This window comes from Euleptes europaea, chromosome 14 (assembly GCF_029931775.1).
Source record: "Euleptes europaea isolate rEulEur1 chromosome 14, rEulEur1.hap1, whole genome shotgun sequence".
NCBI lineage: Eukaryota > Metazoa > Chordata > Lepidosauria > Squamata > Sphaerodactylidae > Euleptes > Euleptes europaea.
The window spans coordinates 58,753,465-58,779,219 of record NC_079325.1 but is presented as its reverse complement, the minus strand read 5'-3'; the positions used below and the strand labels follow the sequence as shown (position 1 = coordinate 58,779,219).

At 44.9% G+C, this 25,755-nt stretch overlaps 1 protein-coding gene across 1 annotated transcript in view; it reads left to right on the top strand.

Annotated features, from left to right (window-relative positions):
* Positions 1–1,633: 1,633 nt before the first annotated feature.
* The window catches only part of SEC16A (SEC16 homolog A, endoplasmic reticulum export factor), a 43,195-nt gene continuing 19,073 nt past the window's right edge, over positions 1,634–25,755 (top strand). The window contains exons 1-13 of the mRNA XM_056860389.1: positions 1,634–5,332; positions 6,955–7,094; positions 7,773–7,861; positions 8,602–8,737; positions 10,847–11,036; positions 11,842–11,998; positions 12,562–12,704; positions 14,324–14,385; positions 16,176–16,314; positions 21,370–21,612; positions 22,840–22,937; positions 23,133–23,214; positions 23,684–23,801. Of these exons, the coding sequence (XP_056716367.1) occupies positions 1,640–5,332; positions 6,955–7,094; positions 7,773–7,861; positions 8,602–8,737; positions 10,847–11,036; positions 11,842–11,998; positions 12,562–12,704; positions 14,324–14,385; positions 16,176–16,314; positions 21,370–21,612; positions 22,840–22,937; positions 23,133–23,214; positions 23,684–23,801 (5,290 nt within the window). The 5' untranslated portion in view covers positions 1,634–1,639. The remainder of the gene's footprint in view (positions 5,333–6,954; positions 7,095–7,772; positions 7,862–8,601; positions 8,738–10,846; positions 11,037–11,841; positions 11,999–12,561; positions 12,705–14,323; positions 14,386–16,175; positions 16,315–21,369; positions 21,613–22,839; positions 22,938–23,132; positions 23,215–23,683; positions 23,802–25,755) is intronic.

The window sequence follows — 25,755 nt, the reverse complement described above, 5'->3', positions numbered from 1 at the left end:
CATCCTGCTGAACACGGGGGCCAGGAAGGCTTACAGGCAGAGCACAGCAGCTAACCCCCCCCCCCCGTCATTCAGGGGGCTCCTGCTCTGAACAGCAAAAGCTGCCCACAAACTCTAATTAGGGCCAAGCAAAGCTTTTGAAGTCTCTCGGGGGAGGGGGAGAAAAACGTCTTCCGGGAACATGGCGGTTCCAGCAAATCATCTTGTTATATGAAGTAGGACTTCTTTTTGTCGGTCCTGAATGTTTCTGCCCATTAACTTGGTTGGGTGTCTTTAAGTTCTGGTATTATATGAGAAAGAGAAAAGGTCCCCCCCCCTCCAATGCTTGGTTTTCTAAATCTTCATCACCTTAGTCATCAGTTCTCCAAACTTAAAGGCACTGCACTGCATATTTTAGGCTTTCATTTGAAAGAAGGTGCTCTGGTCCTATGATTTGTTTAGTTGTTCCTATCTGTACTTTTTCCAAAGGAAAATTGGGAGCGGGCCACCCATGAGCAGGGGGCATCCATTTTCCTGGTATTTCTGAGCCTTCACATATCCAGTAACAGCCTGTGCTGAGTGGTTTCTTTCAGGCTGTTCTGACCCTGGGATCAAGTGGAAGGGATTAGGCCAGGGGTGTCAAACTAATTTGTTATGAGGGCCAGATATGACATAAATGTCACTTGGTTGGGCCAGGTCATGTCCCTCAAGCCCCAATTGAGATTGAGGGTGGGTGGCTGGCTTGTGGATCGGATAAGAGCACTCAAGGGGCCAGATGTGGCCCTTGGGCCTTATGTTTGACACCCCTAGACTAGGCCTTTTCCTTGTAAGCTTTGCTCTGTGACCTTCATGGAGGGTCTGGATTTGGCTGCCATCAAACATGGAATGCTGGGCTGTATGGGACCCATGTTGTAAGCCAATAATAATAGTTTTCATTTGTGTGTCTTGTTGAAGCAACATGATAGAAAGAGTTAACTTTTCTCTCAGAGACTAAAAAACCTTTGTTGGTTAGCCAAGTGTGGCTGTTAATGCTCTCAGTGCCTGTTTAGGAAAAGATAAACATTTTTTTCATTAATTGTGCGGATTGGTTCTTGTGGGTTATCCGGGCTGTGTAACCGTGGTCTTGGTATTTTCTTTCCTGACGTTTCGCCAGCAGCTGTGGCAGGCATCTTCAGAGGAGTAACACTGAAGGCTATTGCAGATTAGCTTTGGATTTCACATATTAACAGATCAGTTCATGATACAATGGTTCCATATTAACATACCACACCCTCATTAGCACATTATCTTGATACTTACAGGACAATGATTAGCACATTACCTTTGATACTTTTTGCAGGACAATGATTCAGCTCAACCCCAACCTCTTTCTGACTATATATTACTCTTCCTACACACTTGACACTGAGAGACACTGTCCTTCAGTGTTACTCCTCTGAAGATGCCTGCCACAGCTGCTGGTGAAACGTCAAGAAAGAAAATAACCCACAAGAACCAATGAACTCTGACCGTGAAAGCCTTCGACAATTGTGCAGATGTCTAGCTTGCCCTTCTTGTGAATGGCAGGTATGTTACTCTGTGTTTTTTTTTCTTTTGCAGTGTGTGGGAAGGCAAGGCAGTGCCAACAACCACTGGTATTTGACTTGGCTGCCAGTTGGTCATGCAGCGTCCACCACAGGCAATGCCCACAGGGGCAGTTTGCCCACCACCTCTGGCAGCACCACGAAACATGTATTGGCGAAATGGCCCATTTGGCAGACGGGCGAATGCACAGGGCTCTGTGGCAGCTGGTCCAGTGCAGCCTGTGACGGACCCCTTTGCTTTTGGCAGGCAAGCATCAAAAGGCTCTCTGTTGAGTGATGTACCGAGAGGCAATCCATCAGCTCCGCAAGGTTTTTCTCCAGTGACATTTCCTCCGCCAGCTGCTGTCTATCCTTCCTGCCTGCGTGCTGGGGACAGGTCTCATGAACAGCAGCCTTCATTACCAGCACCCGTCTCTCAGTCTGAAGCAAACAGCACATTTTCGGGTGTTGTGGCCCCTATGTCCTCAGTACCTGCGCACATTACAAATAATAACACTGAAATGCATCTAAATCTAGAACATAATGAATGCAACCCTTCAGGACAGTCTCATCGAATGGGAATCACCTGTGAAAGTTCTGTTGGTGGGCACCAGGATTTGGCCTCTGTGCCAGATAGGCCTCTAAATGAGCAAGATATGAGCAGAAACCCCACCAACCCATCCTTGCCATTCTTCACTTCTGCTCAACAAACTGGAACTCAGTGGAAGCCTGTCCAAGGTAGTTTGCAGCCCCAAGGCCAGACTTGTTCTCCCTACCCAGAGCCACCATCCCAAAATGCATTTTATCCTGTTACTCAGTCTACTTCTAGTGTTTCCCAACCAAGTCCACAGACTGTTCCCCAGCAGAGTCCTTCACAGCATCCTGTTGTCCAAAATGCTGTGCAGGGACCATTGATGTTTGATGCATCTGGCATGATGTGCACTCAGAGCAACATGCAAAACACCACCTGGCAGAGTATGGGAGCAGCCAATCCTTGGCCGGGACAGTTTCCTCAAGAACACTTTTATTTGCAACCACTTGAATCAAGTTGTGGTGCTGGTCGACCCACCATTCAGGAAAACAACCCCTCAGTCCAATCCCAAGATGTTTATGAAACAGGAAGTGGGCAGTGTGCAGCTGATGCAGATTCAGGGATGATTTCCATGTTTTTCAAAGGAGATGAGGCTGAAAATGAGGAGATACTTTCATCAGAAAAAAACAGTGAGGCTGGCAAAGTTGACTTTGAGGCTGTTCAGCAGACTGTAGGACATACATATTACCAACCACTGCACTCGCAGCAGATCTTGGCAACTGCTTTCCCTCAAACTCAAACACGTGGTAATATTTCAGCTGAGACTGTACATAAAGAGAAGGATGTCCAGCATTCATCCAGAGCTGCACGTCAGCCACGTGACATCCAGGGCAATAAAAACATGGCCTACGTCAGTGAAGTCAAAGCTGGCCTTCCCAAAGTTCATGGCCATAGTGGACCACAGTATGAAAATGTTGAAAATCTGGAGTGTATTCAGAATCAAGAAGTTTTGCCAAGCGAGGCACAGACCCAGAACTGCTCATCGCCAGGTGCATCTTCTGATTCATGTAAATATGCCTCACTGGGGCCACTGCTTTCAAAGAACATCATTGCTAGCCACACAGAAGGGGGACCAAACCTAGAAGCACCCGATTCATTGCCACGACCTGTCCGCCCTGAGAGCAGCTCTTCCAACTACAGCAATCTGAGTCATAGGAGTCTGTCTACTTCCACACGGCCGCGAGAGCTGGGCACCTTCATTCAGCAAGAAAGCGGGAAGCCTGCTGAGGATTCTGCAGCTGGTTTCTTTAAGCAGATTGATTCCTCTCCTTTGGAGGGAGATGCAAGCGAACAGAACCAGAGTAAAAATTTGCACAGCAGTCTTCCTCAGGTGCCAACACCAAGTCCCCCCAAACCAATGGGAGTGTTTCAGACAAGTGCAAACAGTTCATTTGAGCCAGTCAGGTCTTACGGGTTTGGAGTAAAACCCCTAGAGGTGGACCAGGCCAAGATGGTGGTTGAGTTGAGGGAGAATTGCCCAAACCAAAGGATTACCAAGAAGAGTCCCGCCATTCCTGTTGTTTCCCCGAGCAACCTTGAACAGCCTCCTGACAACTTGGAAACCATTTTCATGCCCCCTCAGGCCCATCCTTTGCCTCTGACAGTTGCTGGTGATGCGGGAAATGGGCTGCAGCCCCTTGTTGGGTCTGAGGTGGAAAATATACAGTCAGTACCTGAGAAGAAACCATCGACCAGAGCTCAGGGGATCACTAAAAAGTGTGAGAGCCCAGCCACAACACTGTGGGCACCCAATGAATTGCCCAACTTTGGGGGCAATGTGCTTCTTGCCCCAGCTGCCCCTGCAGTGTATGTGCCAGCCAAGCAGACAGTTCAGGTGGTTCAACCACCTGATGAAGGGTTACCTGGTCAGCAGCCTAGTAAACCAGGGCTGGTTCTCCCATCATCGCAGGCTGGAAATACGTCTTCTGAAAACCTGGAAAATCCTCCTAAAATGGGGGATGATGAGACCCTCCACTCTCAGGCAAGCTCAGGCTATGCCAGCCTCCTTTCTTCCCCACCTACTGAGGCTCTGCAGAACCAGCCTATTTTAATTGCCCAGCCAAATCAAAGCTACAGCTTGGCACAGCCAGTTAACTTTTCTCTTGCGAATCAGCTGAACAAGAATGAAAAGAATAATTTAGCAAAAGATCCTGGAATTAGTAATAAGCCTTTGGTTGGTGTACACAGCAGCAGCAACCCTTCTGGAGACAACACACCACTATTTATCTTGCAGTCCAGTCCTGTTTCTGCTTTAAACAATCCTAATTTATTAAAAGACCCTCCCAGTTCCTCTGAAATGACTTTAAATAAATCTGCAAACTTTCTGGGGCAGTCTGCCTTTCAAGTCCCACTCAGCTTGGCTTCAGAAGGTCAACAGGCAGCCAGTTTAGAAAGATTGCCTCCTGAATTCACCAGCAAGCCTGGCATGAGCTCTTCTGGTTCCAGCGGCAATACAAGCATGATGTCAGCTTCTGCAGCAGGCACCATGGTGCCTCCTAATGGCAATCCCACAAGATCTCAGAATGCTTCCAGTGGTCAGGAGCTCCCCAGGGCACTTGATTTTACGGTAGCAAAGACCATTGAGCAGGGCAACATAGGCAGCTGTACCCAAGTGCCAACACAGCTCCTTTCTAGTGGCCTAGGAAAACCTCAGCCAGCCTGTCTTGCTAGGCAAATGGAGCCTGGGGTAGATGGCCAGCAGCATTTCTATCCACAGGTAATGCAAGGCACGCAGTCTCCAGCACCCTTGGATAGAGCCACGCCCTCGCAGCAGCAAATACAGACTGCTTCAGCATTGCACTTGTTGCCCTCTAGACATTCTTCAGTTCCTCCAGGATGTAGCCCTGCCCAGGCAGCTACCAACAGGGCTTGCCTGGCGGGTCCCCTAGAAGAGAGTTCAGTACATCTACCCACAAGCCATAGTCAGGTTTTTGCTAATAACAAACAGGCCACATTGGCCCAGCCTTTGAGTGCTGCAGCTACGACCAGCCTGCCCTCTGCCTTGACATCCATTGGCAGCAGCCAGCCAACTGGGGCCCCCTCTGAGCAAGACCAGCAGCACCCGCTGCCTTCTCAGACCGCGTCTGGCCCACCAGCAAACCCTTACTACTACTACAGACATCCGTACGATGCCTATCCACCCCAGTATCAACCACCTTATCCGCCCGTCGATCCTAGGACAGCTCATCTGTACTACCAGGTAGAGTTGAGTTTGCTCTCCATTTTTCTTTGTGGCATGAGCACTTTCCTTGACTGCAAATGAGAGGATGGGTAGGGTGGGGTTGTTGGCAGAGAAAATTCTGATTCTGTGAAGTTTTGTTTCATATTTGGGGTGAAGTTGCCATATTTGGTGTTTTAGGAGGGATTTCCTCCCCTAGATCGCATTGACAAGCGGGGAGAGGTGTTTCTTCCAGTGTAATGTTGATTTGCCTCAAAACGCCTCTCCTCGGATGCAGCACTCATACAGGGTCTTTTCCCCCTGTTGTTGTTCTCTTTGGTAGAGAATCTGCTCTGCTTGCAGAAGGTCACAAGTTCAGCATCTCCAGTTAAAATGCTCAGGTGATAGGAAAAACCTCTGACAACTGGGAGAGTGGCTGCCAGTCAGAGCAGACAATACTAACCCTGGTAGAACAGAAGTCTAACTCAATGTAAGGCAGCTTTATATGTTCATGAACCTCTTGGAGGCACCCGCTTGACCTCTGCACCAGCCGGCCACTGGACTAGGTGGATGCATGGTGTGATCCAGCAGGGTTCTTCTGATGGATGTACTTTAGCTGCCCTTTTATGAGTCCCTCTGGTATGATGTACTTCACCCTTGCTCTCTCTGCTTCTGACATCCCATAATTTGGGTTATGTGATAACATCTTTAGGAAGATTTTGGAAGTATTTGATCTTGCCTTGGTGCTATTTGAATTCAGTTTAGCACTTTGACTCTGTAATTAATAAATTACATCTGTCCACCAATTAAAGAAGTTAACAAATTGATTACTAGATTTGAGTTTAAGTTTGCATATTTTCATAATCCCAATATTGGTGCCTTTCAAAGAATTTACAATTCAACAAACTAATTCTGTCACCTATTTTCCAGAGGAAAGGCTATGTGCATGCATGTATATTTTAATTCCCTGCTAATGTACCAGAATCAAAATGGCTCTGTTCCCCCCCCCCCCACATGTCCTTAATTTTCACACCTTTACTGTTAAGTTTCTCATCTGAATTTATTGGGTTAATCTACAGTTACACTTTTTTTCTTTTTAAAAACTAATAAAAGAGATTTTTGTTTTTAGACTTCAGACGTCACTTTAATAAGTGTATTTATACTATATTAAACCTTTGGATTAATTTTTGATACACGTAAAAAGAATGTGTCAGCTGTAGCCACTTTCCAAGGCTGCAGCTTCCAGGTTAAAGTTCCAGAGAGGACACCTTGCTGAGGTTAAGCTGCAGGTGACTTCACATTTAATTCTGCTGGTTTGCCAGAGGCTTCCCATTCTCACAGTTAAGGAATTGACAGTGCAAAGATTAAATGGGGAGGTAGTTCCTTGCCCCAAGTTTGCTTTAACTTTGGATTCACTTGTGCATTTAGAAGGAAACTCAGGATTTACAGAGGGTCTCTTAAGTTTTGATTCTGGACAGGCACATGCATAATGAGGTGCAGAGGGTGTGTAGTGGGCCCCTGGTTATGAAGAGTATAGAGTTCCTGGTGGGGACTGTTGCAGTCGCTTTGGATGAGCGTTAGTTCTAGTCCTAATGCATCCAACTATGGGGGAAATGTTGGCACTTGAGGCTGATGCTTAGGCATGCCAAATCCATTTCTCCTAGGAGGATGCCTATGGCCGCTATGATCGGGCTTTTTGGCAATATGACAGCACAGCCTACAGGGATCCTGGAAGCTATCGATATGTGGAACCTGAACGGCCCAGTTCCAGAGCCAGCCACACCTCGGACAGGCCGTCTTCCAGGTGTGCAGTTCAAAATTCTTCTGCGGGGCAGTTGGTCGAATTGCAACTGGATGTTCCATTTGAAGGGCACAGAGGGACCAGCTCCCACCTCCATTGACTTTTTAAATGAATGACTGAGGTGCAAGAAGCTGTATCTAAAGTACAGATAAATGTCCACACATGGGATTGGATCTAATGGAGCAGAATTCTGGTTTGGAGCAGAAAGGGGAGGCAAGAAAGTCATTCTCCGTGGGCAGGGGTCCTTTCATCCATCCATGGATCCAAACCTATTTGTCTTCACTGCATGTTGCTTGCAGTGGTTAAGGTTCCCTTCTCATGAAAGTAAAGCAATAATGTTCACAATGTGTTGGGTTTTCTATTGAGGGAACTGTGGCCAGAACAGAGAGGGGTGGGGGTGGGGGTAGGTCAAGGAAGGAGTAATAATTGGGGTCTGTGAAGGAGGGGCAGGTGGTTCTGTTGGGCAGAAGTATGGGAACCTTCAGCAGCTCGTTGTTTCAAGTGCTTGAGAAAAAGTCCTGCACTTTTAGTAACAGTAGCAAAATAATAATCTGTAATGTTTTCCAAGAAACAACCAGTTCACAGCCTCAAGTGAATTTAACCTCCCACTGTGTTTTCCAGTGGTGTACACCTCTGAGTTTTCTCTCAGTAAAAAAATAAATTCCTTTCTTTCTCTTATAGACAGGGGTATCCGGATGACTATTATAACCCCAAAGGTGGATGGAGCAATTACTATGCTGAATATTATGCAAATCCATATGATTATGAAGGTAGGAGATATCAGTGGTATTTTCCCCTCCATCAGAAGACATTCAAATAAAAAGATGAAGTAATAAGTAATGAGTTCCTTGACTATGTGCCTGCTTAATTCCAACCATCTCTTTCTGGATTAATTTCTGACTAACAGGTGGAGATCTGGGTAACCATGTTACTTCTTGACCTAGGTTACGACCATAGAAACTGCAAGGTTTGCCAGCAGGCATTAGAATGGCAGTTCCCAATGCCTGGAAAAACCAGTCCAGCACTCTTAATGATATGGGATGATATTTCAGTTATAAAGTGATCTAATTTTATAAGAAAGAATACATGTTGTGTGAAAATAGAGCACGCCATGAATGTTCTAGAATGATAAAAGAATGCCTTGTTGAAAAAGTTAAACTTGTAATTTTTGGGGCTGAAATGGGGAGGTTGTGTTAACGCTCTGAGGCTGCCGTCTGAGGCCTGCTCTCCCCATTGGCTGGTCACTGTAAAGGCCTTGGCTGCAAAGAGCTTCAGCCTTCCTGGCTCTTCAGATGCTCCTGGGTTGAAAAAACCCGAGTCTTCTGTGCAGAGGCCCTGAGTGCAACTGCAGTTGCCTCAAGGCCACACAGCTGGTGCACCCACCACGTTCTGAAGGTGAGTTTGACCCTGGGGTTGTGTATATATGGGGTATTAGTGGAGACTTCGCTCACTGCAGTGGTGACTGCTGTTGGTTAAATGGCCACCCAAAGCTGCTTCTCCCCCTTTCAAGATCCAGGCCGCTGGAGCCGTTACCAATCTGCTTATGATGCCAGGCTCAGAGACTCCAGGGGCTACGACCAGAGACTCTGGTATGACTTGGAACAGAATCCCTATCAAAAGAGAGAGGCATATACATATGAAAACAGGTTTGTAAGCATTTGGGACTTGTTCTAGCATGGTGACACTAGTTATTTCTTGAAACAACATTTTTGCAAGACTACAGGATACAACTTCCTAGCATAGCCTTTTTGGCAGTGACCCCTAAACTGAGGAAGTTTCTCTCCCTAGAAGCCAGATTTGCCCATCTCTTTCCTTTTGGAGAGTTGTGACAGGTTGTTGTGTCTTTTTTGGTTCTTTTTACCTGACAGTTTTGGGGGTTGACATAGTGCCATAGTTTATCTGCTGCTTCATTTGTTTCTGTAATTTCTGATTATGGTTTTAAATTGCTGTTTCAATCATATTTTAATTGTTTTGCTGTTGTGAATTGCTTAGAGAACTGCTATGTTTGAAAAACAGTATACACATATAACTAACTTGGGCTGTTGGCTTTTACTGAAGCTGGCGGGCTTATATACCTGCAGCAGAGTGTGTTTGTTTTCATGCTTCTACGTCCTAAAAAGTTTCTGCTGCCATAAGAGATAACAGTACTTAGAAGGGGGTGACATGCCTGTTTGTCTTTTGCACACTTGGAAATCTGCCTGCAATAGTGTGAAATCCAGTTTCCTAATAGAAATCAAGTTATGAATAGAGGGGATGCTTATTAAATTTGCAGATGATACTAAATTGGGAGGGGTAGCAAATACGGTCGAAGACCGGATACAGGATGATCTTGACAGGCTGGAGAATTGGGCTAAAACTAATAAAATGCATTTCAACAGAGATAAATGTAAAGTTCTGCATTTAGGTAGGAAAAATCAAATGCATAATTATTGGAAGGGGGAGACTTGTCTGAGCAGTAATGGGTGCGAAAAGGATCTTAGGGTCTTAGTAGGCCAAACACTGAACATGAGTCAGCAGTGTGATGTGAAAGCTAAAAAGGCAAATGGGATCTTGGGCTGTATCAACAGAAGTATAGTGCCCAGATCACGCGAAGTGATATCGCTTTACTCTGCTCTGATTAGACCTCACCTAGAGTATTATGTTCAGTTTTGGGCACCGCAATTTAAGAAGGATGTAGACAAGGTGGAACATGTCCAGAAGAGGGCAACGAAGATGGTGAGGGGTCTGGAGACCTATGAGGAAAGATTGAAGGAGCGGGGTATGTTTAGCTTGAAGAGGAGATAGAGGATGGTGCAGAGTTGTTTTCTGTTGCCCCAGAAGGTAGGACCAGAACCAACGGGTTGAAATTAAATCAAAAGAGTTTCTGTCTAGACATTAGGAAGAATTTTCTGTTAGAGTGGTTCCTCAGTGGAACAGGCTTCCTTGGGAGGTGGTAAGCGCTCCTTCCCTGGAGATTTTTAAGAAGAGGTTAGATGGCCATCTGTCAGCAATGCTCATTCTATGACCTTAAGCAGATGATGAGAGGGAGGGTATCTTGGCCATCTTCTGGGCATGGAGTAGGGGTCACTGTGTGTGTGAGTGGGGAGGTAGTTGTGAATTTCCTTCATTGTGCAGGGGGTTGGATTAGATGACCCTGGTGGTCCCTTCCAACTTTATGATTCTATGATTTTAGATTCACATGCTTTGGAAACATAATCATGACCACCTGCTTTGCAGCTTGTTACCTGCAGCTTACTAAAAGTTGTAAACTGCCTCGCCATTTGTTGCACTCTTCTCTCCACCCATATTTTTCTACTCAAACAGCAAACAAAACATTATTTTTTTCCCTAGCTATTAAGCTGAGTTGAGAAGAAGAAAGTTTGGGGGTGGGTCAGATGGCAAATGTGTCTCCTCCTGCTGTGTTTGTTAGCCTGTTGGGTGCAGCAGCTCAGCCAAGCAGGTGTTGACTTGGGGTTTGTTTATCCTTCCTATTTGTGTCCCCTTGGATAGTGCCTTCCATTTACAAGCCTCTGCTTGCTGTCTGGTGTGCACTGATTGAGTCAAGCTCCTGGGTGTTTGGTTTCTTTAATTTTTTTCCCAAACGCAAACACTGTAGAATACAAAAGCCCAAACTTGTGAGTTGGCTTAAAGGGACCTTCACAAGTTCTGCCCAGGACTGGTACAATGAAGTGGTTGAATGGAAATAGATGCTGAAGTTGGAGCCCTTCCAAGGTCCTCACTGGCCTTATGGCTCTCTGTGTTCTCCCTGCCGCTAGTCATGAAGACCACTGGCGCTATGACCCTCGTTTTGCTGGCAGCTTTGAGGATGACCTGGAGCCCCGCAGGGACCCCTATGGGGATGAGTTAGACCGGCACAGCATCCACAGTGAGCATTCAGGCCACAGCCTCCGCAGTTCTCGCAGCGCTCACAGTCGCCAGAGCAGTTTCAGCTCTCGCTCTCAACAAGTAAGAGGAGATGGGGCTTTCTTTTTTTCCCTAGGGAGTGGGGGGATGAATGACCCCTGTCACATTAATGCTTCTTAGGCTGCATTTTCCGGTAAGAATGTGAAAGGTAGGTAAGACCCACATATCCTCCGGCACAGCATTTTGTCTCATGCAGTTGCTCACCAAACGCCTCCAGAAGGCCTAGATGCAAGGTATGGAGACCAAAACTTTCCCCTGTTGTCCCCGCCCTACCCCCCACCCCCCGACAATTTCTGTTAAGAGCTAGACTGCCTCTGAACACAGATGTTCTGTTTTGCCATTGTGACTAATAACCTCTGATGGAAATTTCCCCCCATAAATTTGGCTAATCCCATTTTTGAGCCAGGTAAACGAGGCCACATCCTGTGACTTGAAACCTTGGCATTTTTTAAAACGCTCCTGTCTTGAAAATATTGATCTGGGGAAATAAGTAGAACAAAAAACCTTGCTAAACAGCTGCCTGTGTGTATGCTTATTTATGTCATGCAGTGGGGCCAGTTCAGTAGATAATGGTTGGATCCAGCAGGCAGCTTTTGTGCTTAGTCTCACCCAATCCCTTCCCCCTTATGACAGGCCCTGGCCCACATGACTTTTGTGCATGCAGTTCCCATGATCTTCCACACAGCATTCTTGATGGTCCCATGGGACTCTATCTCCTCTTTGGGTCCGGCCCAAGCCTTGCAGGCCTGAGCAGAGATGCTGGGATGTGGGAGCCCCTGTGCCACGCCGTCTCCTCCCTTTGCTGCAGTTCTCTGTGTTAACACAAGCACTCGTGTTTCTTCTCTAGAGCCAGCTTTATCGAAGCAATCATGACCTGACCTCCAGTGCCTATGAAGCTGCTCACCAGCCAGCCTCACTCCATGCAGAGTATCCCTATAGGGGGTATACCAGCTTGGATAGCCAGGCGCCTTTTGCAGATTATGGTTACCCAGCCGCTGAACAAGGTACTGCTTAAAATATTTTAGTGGTAGATTTTGAGATCAATAATTCCACCCTTTGACCTTCTGATCCTGAAGGTTGTTTCATTTCTCATAGGTTGTATTATACTTTTGTCCCACTCCTTTAAGGGGCTCCATTTGCTGAGGTGTAGTTTTCAGGCTGTCTCCCATTCAGGCAGCTTATAGATCTGTACCTGCTGGGTTCAGCAGTTCAGCTGCATCATGTGCCTCTGAGCAGACCCAGGAAAGTGGCTGACTCTCCTTCTCCAGATGATTTGAGGAGGATCTGTGGAAGCATAATTGACTTAAAGAGCTGAAGTCTAGAAAAGTGTTAGTTGAAGTGTGAGGTTGCACTTGTGAATTTGTTTCTTCAGCACAGTCAGACGAGGATAATGCAGAACAGGTAAAAATGTGGGGAGAGGCCATTTTGCAGCCTTTTCATGTGGGAGAAAGAAAGACATTCTAAGCAAAGCCATTAGTGGCCTTGTGCCTCTGGTTTGTCCATGGCAAACAGATGTTGCACGATGGTTGGACTTGAATCTGGCTTTCTGTTGTGTTTCTCCTTGTAGTTCCTTCAAGACCTCTGACACCTGAGAAGTTTTCTGTGCCTCACATATGTGCAAGGTTTGGCCCTGGAGGCTACCTATTGAAGGTATTACCAAACCTGCCCGCAGAGGGACAGCCTGCTTTAGTTGAGATTAGCAGCATGGAGGTAAGTGAGAAATAGGAAGGAGTTACCTGAACATGCAATTTCGAGGTGCAAAGAGTGTGTCCTGCTGTTGCCAGCTGCAGATACTCAGATTTCCCCTTCTCCTCCCCCCCAAAGCTTCCAAACATGTAAAGTGGGCACGTTAGAAATGGAAATCATACCAAGGCACACAGAGAGCCTTGATACTAGACTTGGAGAGCGGCGATGGAGGGGGCATGGCTGCCCACTTCCAAAACAGTCTTATCTGGGGGCTGCACTGACGTGTGCCACCACTTGGAATTGCTTGCCAGAGAAGATGAGAAGGCGGCAGTCTGAGTTGATGTGACTTAGGTGGCCTTCCTGTTTCAGAAGACTCCCAGAAACAAGTTTGAACTGAATATGATGGTCTTATTGGTCAGAAGGGTCATGTGGCCTTCCAGTTTTACTGTGTTGTTTTGATTGTATGAGTGGTTAGCTGCTGCCTTAAGCCCTTGGAGAAAGGCAAGATAGAAAAGCTTCAGTCATATTTCTCCCATCTGTAGTGTGACAATGTTAGAGATCTGCCTTGCAGTTTTGGAGGCAAATGAGGGGGGGGGGGAACAGGAGACCTCTTTGCTTGAGGGCTCTTGGGGGTTTCCTTTAGCCACCATCATCCCACCTAATTTTGGACGACCTGGCAGCATCTTCTGGCCTTGCATGGGAAAGGTTCCCCCCGTCTACTTTTTCTCAACTCCTTTCCCAGATTGTACGTTGAATCCAGTAGTCTAAATTAGTTCTGTGGTATATCATGTAACTGAGACCTGAGTAGGCATGTATGACCTTCATGAGTGGGGTGGGGCAAAGAGAAAAATGGACTTTGGAAGGGCTTCGTTATTTGTTGTGTGAAAGTAAGGAAACCATAGCATGAGTAAGTAAAGTGATGGGATGCACAATGTGTTTTCAAGCAGAATCAGCTCACTTTCATGCCTAACTCTGCTTCATTCATTGACAACTCCTGAAAAGTAGAGCCAGCATAATGGCAAGTATACTTCCCATTAAATCCCGTTGGGTTTTGTGTGGCTGACATCAAAAGTATTGAGACAGACGGTTCCTACTTTCATGTTTGGTGGACTTGTCCGAAGTTGCAAGTGTAATGGAAGAAGATTCAAGGTGAAATACAAAATATGCTTAAACAAAAAATAAACCTAGACCCAAAATATTTTCTGTTAAGCATAACACCATCTAATTTACCTGCGAGATTTAAAGATCTGTTCAAATATTCCACAACAGCAGCGAGAGTTGTTGTGGCAAGAACATGGAAACAAACAACTATACCTGATGTAGAAGAATGGAAAGACAAGATGTCTGAATATACAAATTTGGTCAAAATGACCTTTATGATGAACTTAACAGACAATGAGTCTGTGGAACAATTTAATGAGAAATGGCAGCCGTTTCCTATATATCAGCCAACATATAGATAAACATAATGTAAGAAATTAGTCAACATAATTAGCTATATGAAAATGTAAAATGTTTTTTAATATACTAATGACCAATAAGAATGCTCGTCTATTGCAGATGGATTGCTTCTATCCTTCCCCTTTTTCCTTTCCTGTACCCTATATTGGGGCATGTGAATGATTTTTTACCTTGTTCTCCAGGTGACCCTGCAGCATTCTTCAGAACAAGAGGAGATGAGAGCATTTCCTGGCCCTCTAACCAAGTATGTTCTGCGTAGCTTGCTTTTCATGTCATTGGGATCACTCTGGGTTCCCGTGCGCATGTCTGATGTGGGAGGTGCCATGGGTTGGGGACAGTGTGGCATGTGCACGGCACGCGGAGAGTTCCAGGTTCAATCCCTGCTACCTCAACCTTTGGGAAAAGTGTGAAAAAACCTACTCAAATTGTATTTGGGTAGTATTTCCCCCCGCCCCCCGCCGTCCATCTTCAAATTCCAGTTGTCACCAAGCAGATCCTCTTTTGAGGCAGCAGAAATTAATTGTTCACAAATACCCAAACTTAAAACCCAAGGCATTAGAAAACTAACAGAAACAATGTTGTTGGCATTTTGTAGTTATTTTTCTGCCTGGAGGGTATGTCTCTTTGTGGTGAGGTAAATGTTCACCAGTTTGTGTTCAGCCTAAACATAACTATAATGCTTCACTGTTGTGCCTCCTTGCATCAGGTTTCGTTTGAACAAAATTAATGGGACATCTTTCATCTCAATATGTTACACTGGCTAGGCCAGAAAAGCATGCCATCACCCCAGTCGGTTGATTTTTGAGGACTATTTTTATGTCCCTGAAAATCGTAAGTGGTGAGTGGTTGTACTTGGGGGATGGTAACAACATTGTTCAGCCTCTCTCTTATGTTCTATCAAAAATGCAACTGGGGTGGCTTTTGTGCAAGAGATCTTGCTTGAGGGCTGCTGCTGCCTTTGTCAGAAGCCCTGGAGAGCCCGTACCAGTCAGAGAAGACAGCATTGCACTGGAGGCACCAGTGGGCCGTTCCATGATCATAGAACCGTAGAGTTGGAAGGGCCATAGAGGCCATCTAGTCCAACCCCCTGCTCAATGCAGGATCAGCCTAGAGCATCCCTGACAAGTGCTTGTCCAGCCTCTGCTTAAAGACCGCCAGAGAGGGAGAGCTCACCACCTCCCTAGGTAGCCAATTCTGCTGTTGAACAACTCTTACTGTAAAAAAATTTCTCCAACTATCCAGCTGGTTCCTTTCCACCTGCAATTTAAACCCATTATTGCGAGTTCTATCCTCTGCTGCTAACAGGAACAGCTCCCTGCCCTCCTGTAAGCGACAGCCCTTCAAATACTTAGAGAGCAATTATGTCCCCCATCAACTTCCTCTTCTGCAGACTAAACATTCCTAAGTCCCTCAGCCTTTCCTCGTAGGGTTGGGTCTCCAGGCCCTTGATCATCCTCGTTGCTCTCCTATTTAACCCGTACCCCGAGATCAGAGTGGGTGCGGCACTTTGAAATTTGCAGTGCTGAAAGACTGAAGTTTCGTGCATCAGTTGCTACCATTGTCAGTGGTGAACAAAGCTGTTCATGCCCTTTCATTCGTTCTGTCTTGACTGTTCTGTAATTTTGATTTTATTACCAAAATTACAGTTAACACCATTCCAGTATCATCTGTAACAGTGCAAATATTGTGAAAGATTAACCAGCGGAAAATTGAAGCGGAAAATGGGGGAGAAACAGACAACCCCCCTCCTGTATCACAGGGATCAGGCCACCTCTTTCTGCCACGTGGATCAGGAGGTTGCAACCAGTATAAGGCAAACAACGGCACCTGAGCCAACAGAGAATCAAGAAATTGTAAAGGGCGAGAGTGCTGGTGCCTTTGGCTGAGTTGACTCTGTAGCTGCCTTTGCCTTTTATGGTGTGGTGGTGTGTGTGGGGAGGCAGCTGTCCTCGTTGAATGCGAACATAGCTGTGGTGGTTGGTATATCTGCATTCTAGTTCTTGGTCTCACTGCTGCCTTCTCATTCTCTTTCAGAGATGACACCCACAAAGTAGATGTTATTAATTTTGCCCAAAACAAAGCTATGCAGTGCTGCCAGAATGAAACACTGATTGACAGGGAGTCTGCGCAGCTGCTCTGGGACTTCATTGTTCTTCTGTGCAGACAGAATGGGGTATGAGTAAACCTTGTGAAATCCCTCCTCAACGCCTACAGATCAGTCCTCCAGCGCTGTCTCTTTCAGTTTTTCAGTAGCATGATGTTGATTAGAATATATGCAAGATGCATCATGTAAGAGCCAGGACAACCCGGTGGTCTCTGGTCAGCCTTGGGCTTGCTGGTTAGTCTTGTGGAGTTGTTGTAAGAATTAAGTTCAGCAAGGAGATACCTCACACCTTGAGCCTTCCATAACATCTAAATACAAGAGTATAGGTGGATACTATTCTGTCTAGGCTTCCCAGCAGGTGCCATCCAGCAATTAAAAGACCGGTAAACTCCATAAAGTGGCAAGCTGAAATAGGGCTGCTTTCATTGTCCTTGTTAATCAAGTGGTCCACCCCGGTTTCCTGAAGGCCTCTGCAAGGGCTTTTTTTCTCCTGGGGCAGCAGGAGGACTCATTCCATTGTAGTGTAGAGTGCTGGTCTGAGATCTGGGTTCAGGGCCCCCTCTGTCACGAAGCTCACAGGGTGACCCTGGGTCATTTGTGCTCTTCATCTTGCTCTGTCTTGCAGGCTGGTTATGGGGATAAAGTGTAAGTGTGTGTGGAGGGGGGAAATCGACAGTGCTCTGAACTCTTTGGAGGAAGGGTGAGATAAAATGCACAGAATCAGGTTTTTTTTTTAAAGTGAAGTTGAGTTGTTGGGAAACCCTGCCGTGTCTCAGATGTACTGTAATGCTGATCTTATACTTATTATGTATTCGTGAAAGTAGTCATATACAACTCCCCCCCTTCACAAAAACATTCACTTCCAATGTATTTTGCATACAATTATGGATAACATAGTGGCAGGCAGATTGATTTGTAGAGAACCTTCTATTTATTTACTTAATTTATATCCCATCTTTCTCCCCAGTGGAGACCCAAAGCTGCTTACATCATTGTCTCCTTTCTTTTATCCTCATGACACTCCTGTGAGGTAGGTTAGGCTGAGTGGGTGACTGGCGCATTCACCCAGCAAGCTTCTGTGGCAGAATGGGGATTCGAACCTGAATCTCCTCGATCTTAGTCCGATACTCTAGCCACTACACTACACTGGTTGTCTTTACTGGGAAGTTCTCCTGCATTGTTTATTTATATCCTGCCTTTCCACAATGCCCAGGATGGATGAAAAAATGTAGACGTAAGCAGACAGAATTAAAACATGTACATTAAAATACATCAGATTAAAATATTGGCACTGTCAGCTGCCACAGACATTCATTAGTTACTTCCACTAAAGGCACATCAAATTAATTCCACTTTACACCTTTTACAGAAGGAAGAGTATGTAGGAGCATCCATACCATGTCTGGCATTGCCCTTTTTTAGTGGTTTTGCCGGGCCGAATGCTAAAGTTTCCTTTTTTAGACCGGCTGTGCCCCTGCCCTCTTCAGTTCAGTGGACTCATTGGTACACATCTTTTTGCACTGTCCTTGTGTATAGCAACTTAGGCTAAAATGGATTATACCATGTTTTAACAAATGGTCCATATCTTCTCAAGCAACTTTGGAGCAAAAGGTTCAGTTCCTCTTAGAGGACTCTGACCCTCAGCATACTTATTTTGTGGCTCATTTTGTGGCTCATTTTTTGGAGGCTGCAGAGAAAAGACAAAGGGAGGTTTTGTTTTTTAAAATAATTTTTTATTGAAATTTCAAAAACAAAACCACACATGACAAACTCAATCGTTCCCATACATACAGGATCCACCTTCCAGGGGTATCCTTTTAAATCTTTACAAGCTTACAAAAATCGTAATAATGATTTACAAAAAAGGGTAATGGAGAAAAACAATGGCTTTTCAACTATGTTACAATACACTGCTTAATCTTGAACTATGCCAATAGTATTAATCATTCTTATCTATTCGCTTAATCTTCAGTAGCTAATGATCTCTATTTACCTTTCCTTAAAAACTATATCATATATCTTTTAAGTATATCATCTGATATTGCTACTCCAGTTATTATTATTATTTCCCCCCATTATTTCCCCCCCCCCAAATAAACGCCAGTGTACCACAATCCCACTTTACTTAATTATAGTTTTAAGTTTTGCGTAATCAAAGTAAGATGCCAAGTTCTTCTGGAACTCTTCCATTGATCTTCCTTTCACCAAATTAGATAGTTTTGCCATCACTGCATATTCTGCCATTTTATCTTGCAACTTTCCCACTTCTGGAATCTCCTCTTGCTTCCAGGTTGATGCCAAAACTGTTCTTGCCGCTGTAATCATATAACTGAACAATACACTTTGACTTTTGTCCAACTTTTCCGGAGTTATTCCCAGCAACATTGATTCCTGCTCTAAAGGGAAATTAGTTTTTAAGACCTTCTGGATTTCTAGCTAAACTTGTATCCAAAACTTCTTCACCTTTTTGCATGACCACCACAGGTGAAAATAAGTTCCATCTATTTCTCTACATTTCCAACAACGGCTATCATATGCTTAATCTTTTTTATGTCCAGAGGAGTAATATACCATCTAAAAATTGCTTATAACAGTTTTCTCTCAAATTATTACAGACAGTGAGCTTCATTATAGTAGTCCAAAGTCTTTCCCATTGCTGCATCGTGATCTCTTTCTTAAAATTCTGCATCCACTTAATCATACAACCTTTAACTTGTTCTTGTTCGGTCTCATACTTAAGCAAAAGTTTATACAATTTGCCCAGAATATGCTCTGATTCCTTATAAACCAAAGTATCAAATTCTTCTTTCAGTTTGCCCTGTTGAAAACAGTCTTGTCTGCATTTTGACATCATTTGATTAAATGTTAGCCACACTATTTTCTGGTTCTCTTTTTTTATTTCCTCCCATGACTTTATGTTAGCTTGCTTTGTGATCATGTCTCTATATCTTATGCAATCTGTTTGCTTTTACTTTGCCTCAGATAGGCATCAGTGGGGGACATCATAAGAGCTGGCGTTGGACTCAATCTACGTTTAATATTGGTCCAGATCTTCATCAGTCCTAAGATTACATGTCTGTGTTGAAATATTTCTTTTTTGCCTTTCAAATAATAATGTGCTTCCACTCTCCTTTTTCCAGTTTTAAGGTTTCCTGATCAGGATCTTTAATCCAATCCGCTATCCAGAGTAACCCTGCTGCTTGATAGTAAAGCTTCAAATTTGGTAGAGCTAATCCACCTCTTCTTTTCTTATCCTGCATTACCTTGAAATTGATTCTAGATTTCTTGCTGCCTCACACAAACTTATTAATTTGCCTTTGCCAACCGGCTAGTATCTTGCTTTCTTTATGAATTGGCAACATCTGGAACAAGAAAGTCATTCTTGGTAAAACATTTATTTTGATAGCAGCTGTTCTTCCCAACCATGACAACTTTAATTTTGACCATCTTTCCAAGTCCTTCTGAATAACTGCCCAGACTTTATGGTAATTATCTCTAAACAGAGTCTTTATTTTGGCCAGTGATCTTTATCCCCAAATATCTTACCAGCTCATCTGTTATTTTGCAATCAGTTTTATTCTGAATTTCAGTTCTTTCTGAATTCTCAGTATTCTCTAAAATTATTTTGGTCTTGATCTTGTTGATTTTATATCCAGAAAATTGATCATACTGATCTATTAAGTCCATAAGATGTTCAATGGAATAATTTGGGTTCTCCAAAGTCAATACTACATCATCTAGCACTTAATCTTGAATTCCTCCCTTTGAATTTGTAGGCCTTTAATTTTATCATCATTCCTTATTCTTCCCGCTAAAACTTCCAGCGCCAAATCAAACAGTAATGGGAAAAGCGGGCAGCCCTGTCTTGTACCTTTGTTGATTACGAATTTGTTCGTCAGCTTGCCATTGATCAAAAGTCTCTATGAACTGAATGTATTGCTACTAAATAGCCATGTATATTTCAGTGACTGTTTGCAAAATAAAAAAATCTGGTTACTTGGGTAATGCAGTTGTCATGTAACATGCAAAGCATTTCAGCTTTTGCCTCCTTAGAAACCATCTTGCCCACTCTAATTTAAAAGCTACCTGTTTTATGACTATAACCTGTCATAGGTACCTGTCAGAGGCTCAGAATAACCCCAGAAAAACTTCACCCCAAGTACCCTAACCACCTTGTTGGGACTAGCTCCCTCTGCCTGTAACTGCATTTGTCTTGACCAGGGTGGAGACTGAGGAATAAATGTCACTTTAATTTACTTTAACACCCAGTCGTTTACACAAGGGGACCTAAATTAATGTTCTCACAGTATTCCCCAGTGGTACCAAAAACGTTGCCCCATGTCCCCTTCTGATATCACTTGACTTTTTGTGTTTATGCCACACAAGCTTTTTGTGATTATGCCATATCTATATTCCTTGCCTCTCAGGGTGGCTTGTGTCTGTTTGCCATGCATAGCACCCCCATTACATCTGGGGACTTTCAGGTTCTTGTTCCCATTCAGGAGTCTTTCTTTAAACCCCATGATTATCAAGTGTTCTAGGGTTCTTCAGACATTCTATACAATTCAATGACAGAAGTTGCTAATTTGGGGCAGGCCACACTGTGCAGCTCTCCAAAAGCTGCTCTGGGTATCTTGTTCTGAGACATCCTTTCATTCAGTTGTATCATATATGCTCAGAACAACATTTCCTCCCTCCGTCAAGGTTCCACTGAAGTCCAAATCTCTTGTGTTTCAAGAAACATGCTGGCAAGCCACTTAAATGCTTTACTGTCTCAGTCCACAAAGAGCTAGCATGGTTGTAGTGGTTAGAGTGTCAGATGAGAATCTGAAAGACCCAGGCCATGAAAGCTTGCTGTGTGATCTTGGGCTTACAGTCTGTCAGCCTAACCTACTTCACAGGGTTATTGTGAGGATAAAAAGGAGAACAATGGATTTCCATTGGGGAGAAAGGTGGAATAGAAGCATCCTCAAATACTTTATCTTCCCTTTATTTAGTGTAAATAAATTGTATCCTGCTTCTCTGTCTGAAAGGCTGAGGAGTTGCTGCTTCGGGACAGATTCAGGCTTATTCTTGATCTTATAACTGCCCTTGACCAAACGCCTCTCTTGATTCTACTTCTAGACAGTGGTAGGCACCGATATCGCAGAGCTACTTCTGCAAGATCATAAAACCGTGTGGCTCCCCGGGAAATCACCCCATGAGGCGAATTTGATTGACTTTACCAATGAGGCTCTGGAGCAGGTCGAAGAGGAGTCGGGGGAGGCTCAGTTGTCTTTCCTCACAGACAGCCTCATTGCCACGATCGACAGCCTTGAGAAGGAGACCGAGAGATTCAGGGAGCTTCTGCTTTACGGCCGCAAGAAGGTGACCTGCAACACTGGACATATTCTTAGCATATTCTGGTTTCTTGTTTTCACATTGATGTGAAGTCATCCAGCAAGATCCTGATTCTAAGTTCTCGATATTTTGGCACCACAGTCTGTCACAGTCTAGTGTGAGTGACCAAGAAATGGAAATCATGATGGCCAGAGATGGTGGGGAATTCTCAATGTTTGGGGGTCACACGGGGCAAGGAGTAGGTTTGTCCTCAATCCTAGCACTGTTTTCCAGGGATGGCTCCCAGTTCAGTGAATGTCTCCCATTCATTCTGTAGGGGAAAACGTAAATGTGTCGTTCTTGTGGGCATATTTCATGGGGTGGCCTGGCCCTGACTGACAAGAAGATGATCCCATGGAGAAGGGACACAGCACACCAGCACGCTGCATTGCCACATAAGACCTTTGCCATCTGCAAGCCCCCTTCTCTGTATGTCTTCCACTTCCACCAGTATGGGCTGTTTGCTAGTAAAATGTGAACATCATTTGCCTTGTCCTTGGCATGCGTAGCCTCAATATTGTTCTCCAAAATCATTCCCACTCTGGCTCTGGGAGTGAGGGGGAGGTGGCCCCGTGTTCTGGTCTGTGCATGATGGGGTAGAGGCAAGGTCCAGCAGCAGAACACAGGCTTTACAAAGGCCAAGTTCATTCCTTGGTCCTCTGTTGCAGAGTCTGTTTCTCTGGGTTAAGCCATTTCCGCACGTGCAAGTCCAGTATCTTGCATGATCAGAAAGCGGCTTGCACCAGCAGTGTACTTTGCAAGTGGAAGGAAAGTGCAGGATCTCAGGTTGCAGGCTGGGAACCGCCCCTGCCTGAGATCTTGAAAAGCCTCTTTGGCGTTAGAGAACTCTTTCTTCCTTGGAAGCATGCATGTCTTTGGGGGATCTGTAATCACTGTTCCTCCTGCCCCCTTCTCCCACCAGAGCTTTCCTCTTGTCTGGGAGATGAGACAACCTCTGCCTTCCCAGCCCAGATTTGCTGGTTGGGTCCCTTGCTTTCTATATCTGTCTTGGCACTAGCTGGGCAGTTGTAGTTCCACGTAGCCCGTTGGCCCCTCCCTTATAAGAATCAGGTCCTTGGACAGGGGAGGCTAAGCCATTGTGGTGGTGAGAAGTCATCTGAGGTGATCAGTAGTCCTTTGTGTATTGCATTGCACTGTCTTTTGCCCTGCCATTCATACCTGGCTTGACTGGCATGTGCCTTTCTTTATTAAAAGGATGCTCTGGAATCCGCCATGAAGCATGGGCTGTGGGGTCATGCTTTGTTACTTGCCAGTAAAATGGACAGTAGAACTCACGCAAGAGTGATGACCAGGTAAGAAATGTCTTTGCTCACCTTATTTCAACCAGCTGGTGTAACTACTCAATACCTCTGATGAGAGGAACTCCTGCCAATGCCACAATAAATGTGCTGATCTTGAAGGTGTTATGTGTGGTCTCTGCTGAAGGGTACTTGATTCGGCTTCCTGTTTGGAACTTAGGACTGTCCTGTGTGTTCTCGTTTTGACAGATTTGCCAACAGCCTTCCTGCTAATGATCCCCTTCAGACTGTTTACCAGCTCATGTCTGGGAGAATGCCTGCTGCTTCCACGGTGAGTTCAAACAGCGAACAGCTGCTGAGGCTCATCTGCACGGTATTGGTCAGGCTGAGGAGCAATTCAAATTAAATCAAGAGCTGTGTGCCTTGACTGGAATGCAAAATTGGTGGTCCTGTTCCTTGTGAATTTATTTGTAATTAAACCCAGTTTGGATTGCAGTTATCCCAAAACATTCACTTTATGTCTGGATGCAGATTTCTGATGGTACTGCATTCAGTCTTTAGAAATGAGGACCACCAAGTCATCTATCCTGCCTTCATTTTTTTAAATTGCAAAAATGCTGTTACTGCTCAGTTTATACCAGTTCTTTCAAACCACTCAGCCTTCTGTGGGACCAGCTGTTTTTTCCAGTATTGTGTGAAGACCAGTCTTGTCTTGCTCAAAAACAATTGAGCCAGCCTTTGTGAATTCCTTTGACTTGTCCTCCAGCAGCTGACATTATAAGCCTCTCTCCTCTTTCTAGTGTTGCGGAGATGAGAAGTGGGGGGACTGGAGACCCCACCTGGCGATGGTCCTGTCCAACTTGACTAATAATATGGATGTGGAATTGAGGACGATCACCACCATGGGTGACACGCTTGGTAAGGGTGGTTGGTGTCAATCTCTGGGAACAGAGGGGCTCGTGAATGCCAGCGGGCACTCAGATGTTCTTAAAGTACAAACATCACAATTTGCTGTAAACATATAGGTACCTTCCATATTGGTTTATCGAGACTTCCTTTCTCAAAATTCAAGGTGGCAAACCCACAAAATAGAATTTAAGCATAATCAAAAGCAAATCACAGCATAGATTTTAAAATGCCGTTGCTTGTGAGTTCTGTCAGGAGCTGCTCCTCTGCTTAGGGCACTGCCTGTGTTAAGGGTTTGGGCTTTTAAAAACGTGTTTTCTGCCCCATTTGTTTATCACAGAGGCTCCATCCAACCAGCAGTTGTGGGGTTTTGCCCTGCTTGAGATGTGCTTGCGTTTGCCTGCAGTCTTCAGAGTAGGGAGGCATTGTGAGCAGCAGCATTCAGCTGAGGCTTGTGCTGACTTGCTTGTGGGAATCTTGACCGTGGGCTTGGCAGTATGAACATTCAAGGCCCTTACCTGGCAGAATGGGCCGCTAGGCAGCTGAGTGAAGGTAGACGCAGGGGTGAAGTGGGCATGGGGCAGGAGGCAGGGTTCAGCAGCTGGCAGCTTGCTCCACCTGCTTGCCCTGGGTCCAGGTGGGACACTTCACTGACACGCCCTCTACTTTTTCTTCCACTGCTTCCACTCTGAACTTTAAACTACACATCTGGATATGCAAATTCACTTTTATTTAGCGTAAAGTCGCAGTTTAGGGTCGGATCAGTTCCTCCGTTTATCCCTGGTAACTGGGTAAGAGGCATGAGCACGATAACATGATATTCTTAACCAGATTCTTTTAAAAAGAAACTATTTTTTAAAAAATAAACACTAATTTAAAATATTAAGATCTGTTTTAGCAACTTGAGCAAGTCGATAGATTCAGAAGTCAACCTACACATTTCTATGTACCCTTCTTAAAATCACTGTAGCAAATCTTGATGCTCTTAACACACCCAAACTGTTAACGATAACTTTTTCTGCCCTGCACTGCCTTTTAATGATGGTAAACCTTTCACTGTCTTATTTATTTCTTTGTTTGTTTATTTTGCGACTTATAGCCCTCCCTCCCTGGCCAAGGCCAGGCTCAGAGTGGGTAACATCATTTAAAATACATCGTTAATTTTATTGCTTATCATTATCAATCCTTTTTAATTTAAAACAATAAAATCCCAAATAAAATAATCCTCAACTCACAAACTCAAGATGGCGCCTAAACCAATATTCATGTTTGCCCAAAACAAGTGACAGGTTGCCCCCTCATGATAACGTACCACAAAAAGGGGGGAGTGGGGCGGCTGCCCTCAACTGTAGGCCTGGTGGAATAACTCTGTCTTGCAGGCCCTGTGGAACTCTTTAAGGTCCTGCAGGGCCCTGATGTCACCAGATAGAGCATTCCACCAGGCCGGTGCCAGGGCCAAGAAGGCCCTGGCTCTCGTCGAGGAACCACCAGTAGATTATGATCAGATAACTGTAAAGGTCTGTCAATTATGTTATGACCGTCTGCTCTTCCGCCCAACCAGCACGTTTTTCTGATTGTCACTTCCCCAAGTGCCAGTGCCTTCATCCTCTATCTCTTCTTCTCCTTCCCCAAGATTCTCCAAGGTTGCAGGGCTGCCCATTTTTCCTAATGAATCAACTTCTTTGTTACCATTTAAAGTAACAGAATGTGGTATTCATTCTTAATAAATGTGTGAAGAAGTCGTTCTGGGATGATGTTCCATCAAATTACACAGGTCTTTTTATAAAGGTGCCTCTTCTAGCTGTCCAGGGCGTCTCTGAGTTGTGACTGTAGCAGGTCTCAGACCCTGAAGGACTAGACCAACAATACTGACTCAGTTGCTCAGGAGCCCCGTGTGGCTCTTTGACGTGTCTCCAGTCACTCTTTTGAGCACCATTCCCCAATACAGCACTCACCCCATCTTTTC